This window comes from Mobula birostris, chromosome 1 (genome assembly GCF_030028105.1).
Source record: "Mobula birostris isolate sMobBir1 chromosome 1, sMobBir1.hap1, whole genome shotgun sequence".
NCBI lineage: Eukaryota > Metazoa > Chordata > Chondrichthyes > Myliobatiformes > Myliobatidae > Mobula > Mobula birostris.
The window spans coordinates 90,082,828-90,102,894 of record NC_092370.1 but is presented as its reverse complement, the minus strand read 5'-3'; the positions used below and the strand labels follow the sequence as shown (position 1 = coordinate 90,102,894).

The window sequence follows — 20,067 nt, the reverse complement described above, 5'->3', positions numbered from 1 at the left end:
AAAACTATTTTTGTAAACGTACGATCTTGCTTCTCAGAAAGAAACTAAGAAATATATTGTAGATTTGACCAACAGTCTAATTTGTTTCTCATTAGACTGTAGATGCTGGGATCTGCAGCGACAAATACTCTGCTGAGGAATGCGACAGGTCAAACAGATCGGTGGAGAGACAAGGATAGACAAGGTTTCGCGATGAGACCGTGACTCTGGAATGCGTCCAGACGAAGAGTCTCGAGCCGAACCGCTGATTATCCAATTTCCTCCACTGATGCTGTCTGATCCGTTGAGTTCCAGATAGCAGAACTCCGCCCGAGCAACTCAGCGGGTCTGTAGAAATGCTCCATGACGATGCAGCATCTGTGGAAGAAGGAACGAAACTTTGTCGACGTTTCGGGTCTAAATTCTGCATCGAGACTCCCTGTTTGGGATTTCATCCCACACTGTGGTTGGCGTGATAATCCTTTGCCGAATTAGAAACCGAGATAACAAAACAGGAAAACAAAAGGGAAAACTCAACCAGGTTAGAACCATCCCTGCACAAGCTCTCCCTGCATTGTTCCCAGGTTGTGTTGCTGTGGAAGAGGAGGCGGGATTTTGTTTCCTCCCCCTCCTCCCCGCCTGCGCTGTACCCAGCAGGGACTCGCTTCGCAGCGCAAACATATGAAATCTTCACCGACTGACTTAAAAGAGTTGCTTTAATTTTGCTTTACATAAATTGTTGTTGTACTCACTTTACGAAAAAGCGAGGCGCCCCGGGACTGCAAACGGGGGGTAAGTTTGAGAAAAGAAGAACCAACACTTTTAAGAGTTGGTAGAGAAGTTGAACACAGTTTAGCGAGCCTTCGCAATGGCTGGAGTATTTGGGGGGGGGGGAGCATTGTGTTGGGAGAGTGAAATACGGTTAAAGGAGGACAGGGGTTCGCCGGGATTAGGTCTGGACGGTTTCTTTCGTCGGGGTCTCCAAAGCCCTTCGGTGCTGGAGAGGTTCCCGCACCGTGAGCAACCTCCCCCACAGTTTGGAGACGCTGCACCCCACAACCCTCCGTGTTTCCATGTAAGTCGTAATTTTTTTTGGAAGATTGAGGGCAATGGATTCAATCCGCGGGGGAGACCGTGTTCCGTGGAACCGATCTGGGGCTCGAGATGGTCTTCAGGGCAGGGTGACGGCACTGGCGAACCGAGCGGGGCGGTGGGCGGGAGATCGTCCTTCCTCCGCCCCGACCGCCGTCCTCAGCCCGTGCACGGTCCGGCCCAAGATGTACGCAGGAACAAAACACTGGCTGGCCGTCCACTGCAGTGTTGCTGCCGAATTGCCCTGTTGGTCGGGGAAGGAACCGCGGCAGAGGGTCAGTGTGAGTGAGGGCAACCTCTGTCTCCCCCACGGAGACATAGTCTTCAGGCATGGCGTTGAACGCACTCCTGACCAACCTACCCTTCCTCGAGCCCTCCACCCCACTACTCTCACCACCCCTACCCCATTACTCTCGCCCCTTTTCCCCTCATTTCTCACCTCCCCTCCCTTTCTTCTCACCCCTCCCCCTCCCTTTCCCCTCACCCCCTCTCCCTTCCTCCCCTCATCCCCCCTCCCCTCATCCCCCCTCCCCTCATCCCCCCTCCCCTCATCCCCCCTCCCCTCATCCCCCTCCCCTCCATCCCCTCATCCTCCCTCCTCTCCCCCCCCACCCTCCTCTCCTCTCCCCCACCCTCCTCTCCTCTCCCCCACCCTCCTCTACTCTCCCCTCCCCTACTCTCCCCCTCCCCTACCCCTCTTCATCGCTCCTCTCCCCATGCCTCCTCTCCCCTACCCCTCCTCTCTCCTCCCCACCTCTCCCCTACCCCTTCTCTCCTCTCACCTACCTCTCCTCTCCCCCATGCCTCCTCCACTCCTCCCCTCCCCCACAGCTCCCCTCCTCTCCACCACCTCTCCCCTCCCCTCCCCCACCCATCCCCCCACCCCTCCCCCCCACCCCACTCCTCTCCCCCCCAACCCCTACCCTCCCCCACAGCTCCCCTCCCCTCCCCTTCCTCTTCCCCTCCTCTCCTCCCCTCCTCTCCTCACCCCACCCTTCCCCTCCTCTCCTCACCCCACCCTTCCCCTCCTCTCCTCACCCCACCCTTCCCCTCCTCTCCTCTGCCCCACCCCCCCTCCTTCTCCCCTTCTCTTCTCCCCTTCTCCCCTTCTCCCCTTCTCCCCTCCCCTCCCCCTCTCCCTCTCCTCCCCCTCCCCTCCCCCTCACCCCTCCCCTCCCCCTCTCCCCTCCCCTCCCCTCTCCCCTCCCCTCTCCCCTCCCCTCTCCCCTCCCCCTCTCTCCCCCTCCCCCCTCTCTCCCCCTCCCCCCTCCCCCTCCCCCCTCCCCTCTCCCCCTCTCCCCTGCACCCTGCACCCCCCCCCACCGCCACCTTCCAAATATGGTGTGTATTCTGGATGCGTTGAGAAGCAGGTGTCACTCTCTCCTGTCAGGTCGCGCCTGCTTAGGCTGAGACACGAAGAATTATATTCATCCACAGAAGATCTATGCTGAAGTTTTGAAACTCTCACTGAATTCTTTAAAGAAAGGCATCAGTGGGCATTTGGTTATTAAAGGAAATGGGAGATTTTGGGCAGGGCAAGACACAAACTGCTGGAAGCACTCAGCAGGCCATACGGCATCTGTGGAAAGATATAGACAATTGACATTTCGGCTCAAGACCTTTCACCTAGACCCATTATGGAGCCCTATTGGGATAGAGGGGATAGGGCAGGAAACAGATATATATGCTGGATACATGGTTGTGATCTTACTGAATCACTGATCAAGTATGAGGGGGTAGGTGAGTGTGTTGCAGCTTTTTCCTTGTGCACCACCTGGGCCTTCTCTTCCTGACCCATCTACACTTCTGCAGTACAGTTCTTTGAGAATAGCAGGCACCTGAGGAGTGGGCTCAGATTGCTGGTCGGTCAGAATGTGTGCCTGGAATCTGCTAATCCTTGCTTGCATTACAAGCTGCCTTGTGCAGCTGGATCCTGGACTTCCTGTCAGATCGCCACCTGGTGGTAAGAGTGGGCTCCCTCACCTCCACACCTCTGACTCTCAATTTAGGAGCCCCTCAGCACTGTGTACTAAGTCCCTTCCTTTACTCCCTGTATACCCATGACTCTGTCGCCGCCCACAGCTCTAATCTGCTAATTAAATTTGCCAACGACACTATGTTGATTGGCCTAATCTCAGACAATAATGAGGTGGCCTACAGGGAAGAAGTCATCTCTCTGACACAGTGGTGTCAAGAAAAAAGTCTCTCTCTCAATGCGCAAAAACAAAAGAGCTGGTTGTGGATTACAGAAGGAATGGAGACAGGCTAGCCCATATTGACATCAATGGATCTGGGGTTGAGAGGGTAAACAGCTTTAAGTTCCTTGGCATCCACATCACCAAGAACTTCACGTGGTCTGTACAAACCAGCTGTGTGGTGAAAAAGGCATAACAGCGCCTCTTTCACCTCAGACAGTTGGGGAAGTTTGGTATGGGCCCCCAAATCCTAAGATCCACAGAGGCACAATTGGGAGCATCCTGACTGGCTGCATCACTGCCGGGTACAGGAACTGGCCTTCCCTCAATCACAGGGCTCTGCAGAGAGTGGTGCAGACAGCCCAGCGCATCCGTACACGTGAACTTCCCACTACTCTGGGCATTTACAAAGACAGGTGTGTAAATAGGGCCTGTAGGATCATTAGGGACCCAAGTCACCCCAGCCACAATCTATTCCAGCTGCTACCGTCTGGGAAATGGTACCGCAGCATAAAAGCCAGGACCAACAGGCTCAGGGACAGCTTCTTCCACCAGGCCATCAGACTGTTGAACTCATGCTGATTTGAGTGTATTCTATGTTACATTGTCTGTTCTGTTTATTATAAATTAATATGATTGCACATTGCACATTTAGATGGAGGTGTAATGTAAAGATTTTTACTCTTCATGTCAGAAATAAAGTCAGTTCAATTCCAGTGGCAGACAGATAGGGTCACTCAGTTGATGGTTTTGTTGAGTGCACAGTATTGTGCATCATACAGTCCTTCTTTAAATAACATAGCTCAGATATGCCTGAAATATAAATACGTTGAATTTAAATTGTGTGTCATCTGGTGAAATGCTTCTTTTTTTTATTGTTGTAGCAATCCACACTGCATATCATAAGAACAGAAAATGCTGGAAATACTCAAGGGGTCAGGCAGCATCCATTGGAAGGGAGCAGTTAACATTTCACGTTAATGGCCCTTCAGCAGAACCTAGAGCCTTTGACCTGAAACATGAACCATGTTTCTCTTCTCACAGAAGCAGCCTGATCTCCTGAGTACTTACAGCATTTTCTGCTTTTACTTTAGTTTTCCAGAATGTGTAGTAGTTATTAAATTTTCTGTGTATGAATTCTCTGCACCTCTTTACAATTGAACTTCCTTTGCATCCCCTCCAGTGCAGCTTGGCAGTCCCGGGCATTGATAGTTTCATTCGAGAAAGATGAAGCATTCCCAAAGTGTTGCAGTATTGATATTTGCTACAATATTTTTCGTCAGTTGGATCACCAGTGCCAGGGCATGCAACAAGGCTTTATGTGCTAGCGATGTTAGCAAGTGCCTCATTCAGGTAGGTTGACCATTAAATCACTGCAATCATAATTGGTGTAAAGACTCATCATCTTCAGCTTAAATTTTAATCTCATTGGGTATGGTCTGGACTCCCCACATGCATAGGCATAGGTTGACAGTCCTGAGAGAGTACTGCACTGGCGGGAGTTCAAGTGAGAAGTTAAACAGAAAGGACCTTACCTCACCCTGGTGTGATGGATTTCATGGCACTGTTTGAAGAGGAACAGGAGAGATATTTCCAGTCTACATTTACCTCTGAACCATCATCACTGAAGCATTTGATCTGCTCATAATGACATAACTCTTCAGTGAAGCTTACAGGGCACTGCTTACCTGGATGTCTGCAGTACTTCGTAGGATATAAAGCACTTTGGGTGGTCCGATGTGAATAATACTTTCCTCTCCTCGCAGGCTGAGCATTAGAACTGAGCTGAAGTTCCTGTTATGTAAACCTAAACATCATCTGTGGAGGAATCCTATTTAAGCCTAATCATATACCATCTCGTAGCTAAAATATAAAATTTCCATGGGGATGAGTTGTGTTAAAAATTAAGTATTTCTGTTTTGTAATCTACAAATGAAACGTGTGTTTTTTGTAATTTGTGTTAACATCAGGCAGTCTTCAATGTGCATTTTAATGCAAGGTTATATATCAACTTTGGACATCACCTCTTACTTAGCTTTGAGCTTGGATCCCACTGAGGAAGATCAGGCCACTCTCTCCTACACCATCACCATCTTCCCTCTACATCTTCCAACCTCATTGTTCCCCGTCCCCGTACTGCTCATTTCTACCTCTTACCCAAGGTCCACAAACCCAGAAGGCTCGTCATTTCTGCCTGCTCCTACCCCACTAAACTGAACTCATGCCCTCATATCCTAACTCCGTCTTATCCCCTTCCGTTCCATCCCCTCCCACCTGCATCTGTGACACTTCATCAACTTCCACTGCCCTGGCCCCAACCACTTAATCTTCACCATCAGCGTCCAGTTCCGGTGCACTTCTTTCCCCCAAGTGGAAGGCCTCAGTGCTCTCTGCTTCTTTCTGGATAACAGGCCCAACCAGTTCCCCACCAACATCACCCTTCTCTGTTTGGTGCCGTTAGTTCTCACCTTCTGCAACCTGATCTGCTGTCTGTATCCCAGGAGTCAAATTATTCTCTGATATCCTTTAACAGTGTGACTCTCACCACTCCCTCCCGGGCCCCCAATCATTTACTAGGATGCAATTCCATTCTTGTTTCCTCTGCCTCTACTGCATCTATTCTCATGAGACTTTCTATTCAGAAAGTGGAGTTCCCCCTCCTCCCACTGTTAACAACGTAAACACTACTTGCATCTCTTGTATTTCCCACAAAACTGGTATTGTCCAATCACCCCCAGACATAATAGGGATAGTTCTGCTTGTGTGGCCTCTTCTATATTGGTGAGACCCAACACAGACGGAGGAATTGCGTTGTTGAACACCTATACCCCGTCTGCCTTAACAGCCAGCATCTCCTGGTGGCCAGTCTTTTTAGTTCCACTTCCCATTCCCACACAGACATGTCTGTACACAGGTTCCTCCACAGTCAAGGTGCAGGTGAGAGGAACCGCACCCTGTATTCCACCTTTGTAGGCATGAACATCCATTTCTTCAACTTCCCTCAGTCCCTATCCTCCCACCCCTTATTTTCTCTTGTCTCATTGGTCCCAAAGCCCTTCTCTTTTCCCTCCAGCCTTTCCATCTGCCCATCACCCACACCTTCACCTTTTTCTCTTCAGTTTACTTCCTTACCCCCTTCTCTTTTCCATGGGACACTGTCCTCTCTTCTATCAGGTTCGATCTTCAGTCCTTTGAGTCTTCCAACAATCATCTCCCAGCTTCTTGCATCATTCTCACTCCCTTCTCCCCCACCTGCCTATCTTCCCTCTCTTGCTCACCACCACTCATCACCTGCCACTCACCAGCTCTTGCTCTAACCCTTCCCCAGGTGCTTTTATACCGGCTGTCTTCCCTCTTTCTTAAGAGTCCTGATGAAGGGTCTCGACCCAAAACATTGACTGGCCATTTCCCACTATAGATGCTGCTTGACATGCTGAATACCTCTAGCATTTTTTGTGTTCCACCAGATTTCCAGTACCTTCAGGTTCATATCTATTGAAAATAATTTTCTTTGGCTCAATTTTGTAGATGAACATCAATACCAGATATCCTCAATTAAGTTGGAACTTATAGTGAAATTTCTGTGGTCTTCTGCATGCTTTTGGTGTTATAAAATCAGGCTCAGTAACAAAACAATTCAAACTGGGTTAATATTGGAATCTGGGATTTGTTGCACGAACAACTTTGAAACCAGTTTTCACCAAGTTTTTTGAGGCAGCCTCAACTGAGTGGTTAAAGAAGCACCGGCAGGCATATTTTGATTTCGGAAGGTATTTGACAACATGCCTTTTGAAGGATAAAGTCACAGAATTTGAGCACATGATTTTGGAGGTGTCTTAGTGACATGGATAAAGATTTTGCTAATGAGCAGGAAAAACACAAGAAAATAGGTGTCCCTCAAGCCTGACTTGCCATTTCTTGTGAATGTGGCCTTAGCTCTTCTGTGCAGTATCTCTGTAGCTCTCAGTTCCCTGAACTTTCAAAAAGTTAAAAAGTCAGAGTCTACACTATTAACCTCTTTAAAGACTCAAGTAATCGAGCCTCCACAGCCTTCCAGATTAGAGAATTCCATATGTTCTCTACTCTCTGTCAGAAGAAATTTGTTGTAAATGACTGTCACATTATCTTGTAACTATGTTCCCTTATCGAAGACTCTGTCATCATTGGGAACACCTCAGCAGGTACCTTATCATATCCCCTTAGGATCTTGCAGGTTTTAATAATGTTGCTCCTCATTCCTGTAAATTCCAAAGAAAGTTGCTCATAACTGGATCACCTTTTCACCTGAGAAATTAGCCTGATGAACATGGCTCCGATGCTACTACATCGTTGTATATGGGGACCAAATTCTCCAGGTGTTACCACTTGTAACAGTACCTTTCTATTTCTAACTTCACCCCCTTACAATAAAGGCAAATATACCATATGTTTGTCTTAACTATTGCTGAGTCTGCCTGCAAACCTCCCGTGATTCACTCACCTAGGTCTCCCTGTACTTCATTCATTTGCAATTTCTCACTATTTCCAACAATGAATGACTTTGCATATGCCCATTTTCTACCTGTGTATATTCTGGGTCAATGTTCTAATATCTTCATCATAGCGAATTATTATTGTGAAGAAAGCACAGCAGCACCTGTACTTCCTCAGGAGTCTGTGCATGTCATTGAAAACCTTGGCAAACTTCAACGGATGTGTGGTGGAAAGTGTGCTTTCATTATGGTCTAGTATGGGAATGTCAATGCCTTTGAGCAGAAAATTCTACAAAAAGTAGTGGATCCAGCCCAGTACCTCACAGGTAAAACCCTCCCAACCACTGAGCACATCTACATGAAAGGTTGCCGTAGAAAGGCAGCATCTATCATCAAAAATCCTCACCATCCAGGCCACGGTTTTCTCACTGCTCCCATCAGGTAGAACAGCGGTCTCCAACCACCGGGCCGCAAAGCATGTGCTACCAGGCCGCGAGGAAACGATATGAGTCAGCTGCACCTTTCCTCATTCCCTATTACACACTGTTGAACTTGAACATTGCGTTGCCAACTGTCTCGTATTTGCCGGGACATCCCATATATTGGGCTAAATTGGTTTGTCCCATACGGGACCGCCCTTGTCCTTTTTTTTAGATTATGAAGACACGCAGTCCTCTTTTATTGTCATTTAGTAATGCATGCATTAAGAAATGATACAATATTTCCTCCGGTGTGATATCACAAAACACAGGACAGACCAAGACTGAAAAAACTAACAAAACCATATAGTTATAACATATAGTTACAACAGTGCAACAATACCATAACTTGATGAAGAAGTCCATGAGCACAGTAAAAAGTTCAAAGTCTCTCAAATATCCCACATCTCACGCAGACGGGAGAAGGAAGAAAAACTCTCCCTGCCATGCCGACCACAGTCCAACTCTGAGTCATCCGAAAACTTCGAGCCTCTGATCAGCTCTCCGACACTGAGTACTGAGTGCCATCTCTGTCCGAACGATTCGACCTCAATCTCGGTCGCCAACAGCAGGCAAAGCCGGGGATTTTGAGGCCTTCCCTCCGGAAGATTCCCGACCGCACAGTAGCAACAGCAGCGAACTGGCGTTTCAGAAATTCTCCAGATGTTCCTCTGTGCTTTCACGTCTGTCTCCATCAAATCGGAATTGTCCACAGCTCCTATTTCCCCCGCTAAGGTAGAGCGTTCCTATGAAACCTTTCATGCCAAAGTGGCGTGAAGCGAAGAAGCAGTTACCATTAATTTATATGGGAAAAATTTTTGAGCGTTCCCAGACCCAAAAAATAACCTAACAAATCATACCAAATAACACATAAAACCTAAAATAACACTAACATATATTAAAAACGGGAATGATACGATAAGTACACAGCCTGTATAAAGTAGAAGTAATGTATGTGCAGTGTAGTCGGGAAGATAAAGGCAAAACCGATTTGTGGGGGAAAAAATTGGGACGTACGCGCATGTGCATATCACATGAGCACGTCACGCATGCGCACACAGGTGCCCGCGCAAGGCTTCATGTTCATGGTGGTCTTTCCTGGGGTTAAGTGTCCCGGGATTTGACTGCTACTTTTGTCCCTTACTTGGGAATGAGAAAGTTGACAACCCTGACTGTAAAAGACATGTTGTGGTGAGTTTAACCCTACTTGAACCCCTCCCAACCCCCCCCCCCCCCCCCGGGTTGGCCGGTCTGTAAGAATATTGTCAATATTAAACCAGTCTGCGGTGCAAAAAAGGTTGGGGACCCCTGAGGTAGAAGGTACAAGTGCCTTAGTGCTCACATCACCAGGTTCAAGAATGGTTATTACCCCTCAATCCTCAAGCTCTTTAGCAAAAGGAGATCACTGCACTTATTTAAGGACTCTTTTATTGTAATTTCATGCTTGTTATTTATTGCTGTTTACTTATATCTGCATATGCACAGTTTGTTTACATTTAACAGTTTACAATATACAATTACTATTCTATAAATTTGCTCAGTGTGCCACAGAAAAAGAATCTCAGGGTTGTATGTGGTGACATATGTACTCTGATAATAAATTTTACTTTTACCTTTGATAGGTGAATGGGGCTTCATGCTGGGACATTTTACTGGCTTGGACCAGAGAAAAGTTGATTGATCGGTAAAAGAATCAAGGGTTATGGTGAAAGGGCAGAGCGGTAAACTGAAGAAAACTGGATCAGCTATAGGTGGAGCGGGCTTGAGCGGGATAGCCAACTCTTGTTTTCACCATTTATGATCTTATGTACTGCACAATCAAAAGATATCCTTTTAGGCCCTAATAATTGTTACTTATTAAGTTCAAACTCGTTCTGAAGCTGTGCCACACTGTCAACTGTGGTGTCTTCTGGGAGCAATGTTACAATGAGGTTCAGTCAACTGTCTTGGATGTAGGTAGAAGATCCTGTCCCATTGCACTATTTTTAAGTGCAGGAGGTCCTGGCAGCCTAAACTCCAACAGATTATTTGATTGCAATTTTGGTTTTTGTGGAATCTTGCTGTCTATAGAAGTAGAAGCAGGATTAGATAGTTTTGGACCTTATTCCTGCTGTACCCTTCCACAGAGTTAAGGCTGTTTCCTGCATTTCAACAGTGGCTACACTTCACCACTGCTGACTGATCTGAAGAAGTGAAAGGCATATATAAACGCAAGTTGTTGTTCTCAGAGTGGGTTTATGGTTAGCTTAATGTCCTATTTGATCAGACTTTGATGCATATCTTAGATTAGTATAGCATGAAACAGGGCTATACCAACTACAGCATCCTCTCTGCTGGTCATAGTCATAGAAAAGTACAGCTGAGGAGTGGGCCCTTTGGCCCATCTAGTCTGTACTGAAGCATTTAAACTGCGTACTCCCATCAAACTGCACTGAGATCATAGCCCTCCATACCCTTACCATCCATGTACATATCTATACTTCTCTTGAACATTGAAATTGAGCTTGCATGCATCATTTGTATTCACAGCTCCTTCCACACCCTCACAATACTCTGTATGAAAAAGTTTCTCCTAATGTTCCCCTTAAACTTTTAACCTTTCACCCTTAACCCATGACCTCTGGTTGTAGTCCTGCCCAAACTTAGTCGAAAGAGCCTGCTTGCATTTACCCTGTGTACACATATCATCATTTTGTATACCTTTCTCAAATTGCCTCTCAATCTTTGATGTTCCAGGGAATTAATTCCTAACCTACTCAGTCTTTCCCTGTAACTCAGGCCCTCCAGACCTGGCAACATCCTTGTAAATTTTCTCTGTACTCTTTCAACCTTACTTACGTCTTTGATCCCCATTGCCTGCATTCAGCACATAACCCTCCATGCTTCTCCCCTTCACATACCTATCCAAATGCCTCAGTCATTTCCTCTGGCATCTCGTTCCAGGTATTCAACTTCCCTTTGTGAAAAGAAGTTACCTCTCAGTTCTCTTTTAAATCTCTCCCCTTTTGTGTTTCTGTTCCCCCCTCCCAAGACATAGAGACCAACTTCTTCTCATGACTCAGACCCAGGCAGTGTCGTCGTAAATCTCTTCCACATCCTCTCCAGCTGAAACAATGTCTTTCCTATAACAGGGTGACCAAAACCATACATGATACTCTGTACTCCGAGTCTGGCCTCACCAATGACTTAGATAACTGCAGCATAATGTCCCTACTCCTAAACTTAGTGTCTTGACTGAGCTCCTCCCCCACCCTGTTTGCTTGCATGGCCGCTTTCAGTGAACTATGCACATGTACTCCTGGGTCCTCTGTCCCACAATATCCATCAATGACCTGCTATTCACTATATAAGTCCCACCTTGTTTTGAATATTCAAAGTGCATTACATCACTCTTAACTGATCAAGATCTCTTTTTAATTCATTATAACTTGTTTCATTATCAACAAGATTCTCTAATTTTGTATCATCAGCAAACTTGCTAATTGTGCCACATACATTCATATCTAAATCACTTGCATAAATAATAAATAGCAGGAGTATATGGATTTTAGCAAGGCATTTGATAAGGTACCCCATGCAAGGCTTATTGAGAAAGTAAGGAGGCATGGGATCCAGGAGTGGCTTGCCCACAGAAGGCAAAGAGTGGTTGTAGATGGGTCATATTCTGCATGGAGGCCGGTGACCAATGGTGTGCCTCAGGGATCTGTTCTGGGACCCCTCCTCTTTACGATTTTTATAAATGACCTGGATGAGGAAGTGGATGGGTTAGTAAATTTGCTGATGACACAAAGGTTGGGGGTGTTGTGGATAGTGTGGAGGGCTGTCAGAGGTTACAACGGGACATTGATAGGATGCAAAACTAGGCTGAGAAGTGGCATATGGAGTTCAACCCAGGTAAGTGTGAGGTGGTTCATTTTGGTAGGTTAAATATGATGGCAGAATATAGTACTAATGGTAAGACTCTTGGCAGTGTGGAGGATCAGAGGGATCTTGTGGTTCGAGTCCATAGGAAACTCAAAGCTGTTATGCAGGTTGACTCTGTGGTTAAGAAGGCATATGGTGCATTGGCCTTCTTCAATCGTGGGATTGAGTTTAAGAGCAAAGAGGTAATGTTGCAGCTATATAGGACCCTGGTCAGACCCCACTTGGAGTACTCTGCTCAATTCTGGTCTCCTCACTACAGGAAGGATATGGAAGCCATAGAAAGGGTGCAGAGGAGATTTACAAGGATGTTGCCTGGATTGGGGAGCATGCCTTATGAGAATATGTTGAGTGAACGCCTTTTCTCCTTGGAGTGATGGAGGATGAGAGGTGACCTGATAGAGGTGTACAAGATGATGAGAGGCATTGATTGTGTGGATAGTCAGAGGCTTTTCCCCAAGGCTGAGATGGGTAGCATGAGAGGGCATAGTTTTAAGGTGCTTGGAAGTCGGTACAAAGGAGATGTCAGGGGTAAGTGTTTTTATGCAGAGTGGTGAGTGCGTGGAATGGGCTGCCGGTGGGGGTGGTGGAGGCGGAAGCAATAGGGTCTTTTAAGAGACTCCTGGATGGCAACATGGAGCTTAGAAATATAGAGGGCTATGGGTAAAGCCTAGGTAGTTCTAAGGTAGGGACGTGTTTGGCATAGCTTTGTGGGCCAAAGGGCCTGTATTGTGCTGTAGGTTTTCTATGTGTGCCAGCATTGACCCTTGGGGGAAATCCGCTAGTCAAATGCCTCTGGTTGGAGAATTTACCTTCAACCATCAACCCTCTGCTTCCTAACATTGAGCCAATTGTGAACCCACCTTACCAGCTCTCCTTGAGGACTATGTAATCTAATCTTCCAGATCAGTCTGCCACGCGAGACATTGTCAAAAGCCTTATATTCCATAAGGTCCATAATGTCCACTGCCCTACCTTCATCTATCCCATTAGTTATCTCTTAAAAAACTCAAAGATTTATCAGACTTGATCTCCTATGTGTAAAATCGAATGAACTACTTTATCCTATGGCAATTTTCTCCCCGGCCTCCCATAAGGTCTGGGGATGCACTTGATGGTCTTTAAGAGGATCTAGTCTCTCCCTAGTTAGCCTTTAACAGTCAATGTAACTGAAGGACGTTTTCGGATTATTCTTTGTGTTCTGGCTGGCCCAGTCAATACGAGGAGAATTGAAATGTCCTCCAACTTGTATAATGACCTCTAGCTGTTTGCTCTCCCCCCTTGAGAATTTTCTGCATGACATTGGGAAGAATAAGAGATTGCTGGAAATATTTAATGAGTCAGACAGAATCTGCAGAGAGTAAAATGGTTAAAGCTTTGGTCTGTAATATTTCATCTGATTAAGACCTGAAGCTTCAGATTTTCTGCAGCTATAGTAGCTTGCTTTTCTGAGATGGGCCCTTATGATTGCACAGTGTTGCTTGGAGTGACTTCCAGTTTAATCTGCATCTAATGGAGGGTATTGTTTTTTTATGAAGTTCATTTAAGTGAAGAAAAGCCTTTTGTGGTCTGTTGTTTTAGTCCGGATGTTGCTGCTAGGGATAGCAGTAGGGGAAGATTCCACTCTGGCACTAAAAATGAAGCTGGATAAGTGTCTGAAAGGAAAGAAATTGCAGAATGTAGGGGAGATGGCAAGGGAGGGGGATGACGGGATAAAATTTACAAAAAACCAGTTTGAGCTCAACAGACTGACCTACTTCTTTGCCTTTCTGTGAAATATTTGTCAAACTATTTTACAGCTGTTACTTTTGACCAGCCAGCTGCTGCTTGTACTATATACAAACAAAGCCATGACTAGCATTACATTTTAAATAATGCCTGTCGTATCTGTGTTCCATGACTAATGCTTTGAGTGCATATTGCGTGACTAGTTCAGCAAGTGTGTGCCAAATGTTTGAAAAGATCTGCCTGAGACATGGAGTTCCAGGTGCAACTCCAAGAAAAGAGTTACTCATGTTTGATGTTTGGCTGGTGGTATTTTGTGCAGACTTTTGGATTGATGAGATAAAACTGAAGTACAGCTGTGTTGGCTTCAGTTTCCTGGCATAATTACGGAATTGTGGATTAAATGCTGGCAACTCAAGCAATGTTGCTTCAGCCGAGAATTGTTTGCTGGTGCCAGATTCCCATCCCTTGCTGTTGCCTTCCTCCTTCACTGGTCTGCATTGCTTTGGATTAATCTGAGTCTCAAAGTAAAAGGGAGATTTTCTTGCTCATCTGAAGGACAGTGCTGTTGAATACATGGATATTTATTGAACACTAAATCATTGATTTGAATGAGAGAGCTTCCTGATTGAGGTTTTCCGTTCATCCTCTGCTGCTTTCTAGCCATCCTAACCCATAAAGCCATAAGTTACAGGAGCAGAATAAGGCCATTTGGTCCATCGAGTCTGCTCCACCATTTCATTATGGCTGATCTTTTCCTTCTCAGCCCCAATCTCCTGTCTTCTCCCTGAACTCTTCATGCCCTGTCTAATCGAGAATCTACAATGAATTCTGCAGATTCACCATACTCTGGCTAAAGAAGTTCCTCTTCATCTCTGTTCTATAATGGACATCCCTCTATTCTGAGTCTATGCCCTCTGGTCCTAGACTCTTCTCCCTCTCCCCCCACCAATAGGAAAGATCCTTTTTACATCACTGTCGAGGCTTCTCAACATTCAATAGGTTTCAATGAGATCCCCCCCTCATCCTTCTGAATTCTAGTGAGTACAGGCCCAGAGTCATCTCATGTTTCCCATGTGGTAACCTTTTCATTTCCAGAATCATTCTCATGAACCTCCTCTGAACCCTCTCCAATATCAACACATCCTTTCTTAGACCAAATGAGTCAAATCAGATGTATTGTCACTGCAACACACATAAAAGTTGATGGTGAACACAGCAGGCCAGGCAGCATCTATAGGAAGAGGTGCAGTCGACGTTTCGGGCGGAGACCCTTCGTCAGGACTAACTGAAAGAAAAGCTAGTAAGAGATTTGAAAGTGGGTGGGGGAAGGGGAGATCCGAAACATCGACTGTACCTCTTCCTGTAGATGCTGCCTGGCCTGCTGCGTTCACCAGCAACTTTTAGGTGTGTTGCTTGAAATTCCAGCATCTGCAGATTTCCTCGTGTTTGCGTTTATTGTCACTTACACATGCCATGAAATTCCTTGTTTTGTGGCAGTAGTACACTGCAAGACATTAAAAAAAACTATATGTCATAATAAGTGTGAAAGAGGAATAGTGAAGTATTGTTCGTAGGCTCCTCAGCAATATGATGAAATCTGAGAAGAAGGCACGTCCCAGATGCTGAGCATCCTAGTAATGGATTCCACCTTCTTGAGACATTGATTTTTGACATTGCTGCCTTTTGAAGATGTCAGAAGGTAGGAAGGGGTGCTGTGGTAGAATCGCGATTAGCTTAACATTATTCCAGAACCAGCAACCCGGATTCAGTTCCACTGTTGTCTATAAAGAGTTTGCGGCTTCCCTGGGATGCTCTGGTTTTCTTCCTCATTACAAAGACATATCGATTAGTAGGTTGATAGCTCGGTCACATGAGTGTATTTGGGCCTGTTGGGCCACAAAGCCTATTGTTGTGCTGTATCTCCAAATACATTATGTCCTCAATAGTGGGGAGGCTTGATGAAGGTGGATAAGTAAAACCATTTAAAGGTAATGGCAAAAAGGAGGCTGCCTCCCTCCCCACCCCCACCATTCCCTTCCCAGTACATGTCAGCTTTCCATAGCTGGTACCACTTCCCTCTTCCCTTCCTGTACCCATGGAATTCTTCCCTTCATTTATTGATCCACTTTGAAAACCACAGTTGAATCTTCCTCCGTCAACTTGTCATGCAAGCATTCCATCTGCTTACTACTTGCTGCGTTGAAATACTTAGAAACCCTTTTTATTCTGCCTTGGGTCACTGTTAGTTCTTAAACCAACATCATAAATCTCACTCTTCTTGTTCTCAACTGGAGCACCAATGAGAAGAATTCATCTTCATCAAGGCCTGTCATTACTTAAAATGCCTCTATACTCCTGTGCTCTGGCCAGTTGAAATACATGAGTGGCTTATCCCAAGGGCTCCCAGTTCTAGGGGCTGTGCATTAAGCATGCACCAAAGTTCATGGCCTCACACCCCCAGACATAGATGAAATGTTAAGAAGTTTTAAATTCAGGATTTCAGGACTTTTCAGTCATGATCTTAATGAATTGGTTGAGCAGTCATAAGGTCAGTTGAATGGCCTTCCCTTCTCCTGGTTCTATCAATGAAAATTTATTATGTTCTTAAAATGTCTTTTGAATTCTTTATTTCTGTGTTTTTATTTCTCTCCCATCCTTGCAATCTCCAAGCACTCCCCATTCTTCTACCCCCAGTGTATATGGTATACTTACCTTTATCGGCTAAGGTACTGAGTGGGAGTTGCAACTATTAGCATTGTACAACGGTTCTGCTGCCATTGGAGAATTGGTGCACAGTTCTGGATACAGTGTTATAAGCTGGATGTGATTAAGCAGAGGTTGGAAAAAAGATTCTCAGGAATGTTCGCTGGTCTGGAGGTGTTAAGTTATAAGGATTGGTTGAATAGACTGGGACTGCTTCCCTGAAGTGAATGGTGACCTTATTGACCTTTATTATGAGGGCATAGAAAGGGTAGGAGCTCATTTTCTTTCTCCCCATTTGATGTGAGAGAGGAAATATTTAAAAGCGACCTGAGGGTTAAGTTTTTTCACATAGAGGTGGTAGATATAACAATATTAAAATTACATTTGGACAGGTACACGAATAAGAAAGGTTTATAGGAATACAGGCCAAATGCAGCCAAGTGGCATTAGCGTAAATGGGTATATTGGTCAGCATGTACTAGTTAGGCTGGAGGGCCTGTTTTCATGCTGTAGAATGTTCTGAATCTTACCATTCCTTTTCCCATATTGGTGACTTCTATTTACCTTGTTCTTGCATACTTGAATTTCTTCTATTCCTCTAACAGTTCTCCTCTCTTTCCTTACACCTTTCATGTCTCAAGCTTCATTTCAGGCTCAGCTGTGATCAAATGCTTCCTGATATCTACGTAAGCAACACACACAAAATGCTGGTGGAACGCAGCAGGCCAGGCAACATCTATAGGAAGAAGTACAGTCGATGTTTTGGGCCGAGACCCTTCATCAGGACTATTATTTATTGATTGATTGAGATACAGCACGAAATAGTCCCTTCTGGCCCTTCAACCCATGCCGTCCAGTAATCCCCCAATTTAATCCTAGCCTAATTATGGGACAATTTACAATGCTCAGTTCTCCAACTGCTACATCTTTGGATTGTGGGAGGAAACCTGAGTGGCCAGAGGAAGCTGGCATAGTTGCGGGCTTTCAGCAGTCAATTTTTTTTCATGTTCATTTTGGACCCCATGACTAAGGAATGATGTGCTGGCGTTGGAAAGGATCCAGAGAAGGTTTTCAAGATTGATCCCAAGAATAAAACAACATGATCAGTGTTTGATGGCCTTGGGCTTGTACCGGCTGGAGTGTAAAAGATTGAGAAGTGGACTCATTTAAACCTGTTGAATATTGAAAGCCCTGAATAGAGTGGACGGTGGAGAGGATTTTTCCAGTAGTGGGAGAGTCTAGGACTAGCCTCAGAATAAAAGGATGTCCCTTTAGAACAGAGATGAGGGGGAATCTCTTTAGCCGGGGGTGTCGAATCTGTAGAATTCATTGTCAGAGACGACTCTACAACCTTGGCTATACTTAAAGTGGAGTTAATAGATTCTGAATTAGTAAAGGTGTCAAAGGTTATAGAGAGAAGCCAGAGAATGGAGTTGAGGGGAATGTTAGTCAGCCATTATTGAATGGCAAAGCAGACTCAGTGGGCTAAACGGCCTAATTCTGCTCCTGTGCCTTATAGTCTTCTGGTCTATGAGCTAATGTTTTAATCCAGTGTTTCAGTGAACAAGTTAATTTCTAAGAAAGTAGAGGCACTGCCATGCTTTCTTTGTAATGGCACTTGTGTGCTGGATCCAGGACAGATCTTCGAAAATGACGAAGCCAACGAATTTAAAGTTGCTGGCATTCTCCACCTGTGATTCTCCAGTGAGTACTGGCTCATGAGCCTATGGTTTCCTCCTGCTGGTCAATGATCATCTACTTGGTCTTGCTGTCATTGAGTGAGATGCTGGTGTGGAGGCACCATTCCGCCAGATGTTTAGTTTTGCTTTTTTTGACACTGATCAACAGAAAAAGACTCTTCCAAGTCAAAGTGAAAACAAATCTCTACAAAATGATCTAAATAGAGACACAAAATAATTGATAGTATAAGTATTCACCCTTTTAAGTCACTATTTAGTAGATGCACCTTTGGCAGCAATTAAAGCCTTGGGTCTGTGTGGATAGGTCTCTATCAGCTTTGCAAATCTGGACAGTGCGATTTTCCTCCATTCTTCTTTATAAAACTGCTCAATCTCTGTAAAATTGCATGGGGATTGTGAGTGAACAACCCTTTTCTAATCCAGCCACAGATTCTCAATTGGATTGAGGTCTGGACTCTGACTTGGCTACTCCAAGACATTAACTTCGTTGTTTTTAAGCCTTTCCAGTGTAACTTTGGCTTTTGCTTCGGATCACTGTCTTGCTGGAAAACAAATCTTCTCCCGAGTCGCAGTACCTTGCAGACTGCATCATATTTTCCTCCCAGATTTCTCTGTATTTTACTGCATTCATTTTATCCTTTACTTTCAAGCCTTCCAGTGCCTGCTGCATTGAAGCATCCCCACAGCATAATGCAGCCACCACCATGATTCACAGTAGGGATGGTGTGTTTTTGATGATGTGTGGTGTTTGGCTTACGCCAAACATAGCGTTTAGTCTGATGGCCAAAAGACTCAATTTTGGTTTCATAAGACCATAGAACCTTCTTCCAGGTGACTTTCGAGTCTCCCACATGCCTTCTGGCACACTAGCTGAGACTTCATATGAGTGTTTTTTGAACAGTGGCTTTCTCTTTGTCACTCCCCCATAAAGCTCAACTGGAGAAGCACCAGGGCAATAGCTGTGTGTGCAATCCCTTCCATCTCAGCCACTGAAGCTTGTAACTCCTCTAGAGTTGTGATAGGTCTCTTGGTAGCCTCCCTCACTAGTCCCCTTCTTGTATGGCCACTCATTTTTGAGGACGGCCTGCTCTAGGTAGATTTACAGCTGTGCCTTATTCTTTCTATTTCTTAATGATTAATTTAACTGTTCTCCAAGGGATATTCAGTGACTCAGAAATTTTCTTGTATCCATCTCTGGACTTTTAAATAACCTTCATGCAGAGTTGCTTGAAATGTTCGTTTGTCTTCATGGTGTAGTTTTTGGCAGGATACTGACTCACCAGCAGTTGGACCTTCCAGATACAGGTGTACTTTTACTACGATCAATTAAAACACCTTGACTGCACATGACGATCTCCATTTAACTAATTATGTGACTTCTAAAACCAATTGGCTGCACCAATGATGATTTGCTGTGTCGTATTAAAGGGGGTGACTACTTATGCAATCAATTATTTTGTGTTTTATATTTGTAATTAATTTAGATCACTTTGTAGAGATCTGTTTTCACTTTCACAAAAGAGTCTTTTTCCATTGATCGGTGTCATAAAAGCCAAATTAAATCCACTGTGATTCAGTGTTATAAAACTTGCGGAGGGAGTGGGGTAAATACTTTTTATAGGCATTGTACATGCTGACTTGTCAGCACCTTTGATTTGATCAATGATAGTGGTGTCGAGAGAGCAAACATAGATATGGCATTGGATGTTTGCCTAGTCTCACAGTCATAAGTATAAAGTAAGTAGAGCAGGGGACTAAGTACACAGCATTGTGGTGTACCTGTAGAGGAGATGTTACC

The 20,067-nt window shown here is 45.1% G+C and overlaps 1 protein-coding gene across 3 annotated transcripts in view; it reads left to right on the top strand.

Annotated features, from left to right (window-relative positions):
* The first annotated feature begins 630 nt into the window (after positions 1-630).
* twsg1a (twisted gastrulation BMP signaling modulator 1a) overlaps positions 631-20,067 on the top strand; it is a 54,882-nt gene continuing 35,445 nt past the window's right edge. The window contains exons 1-2 of one of the 3 annotated variants that reach the window (XM_072266921.1): positions 631-771; positions 4,455-4,619. In XM_072266921.1, coding sequence (XP_072123022.1) covers positions 4,494-4,619 — 126 coding nt within the window. In that variant the 5' untranslated portion in view covers positions 631-771; positions 4,455-4,493. Of the gene's footprint in view, positions 772-902; positions 1,055-4,449; positions 4,620-20,067 lie in introns of those variants that run through there. The other 2 variants (XM_072266794.1, XM_072266866.1) reach the window with 2 other exon arrangements.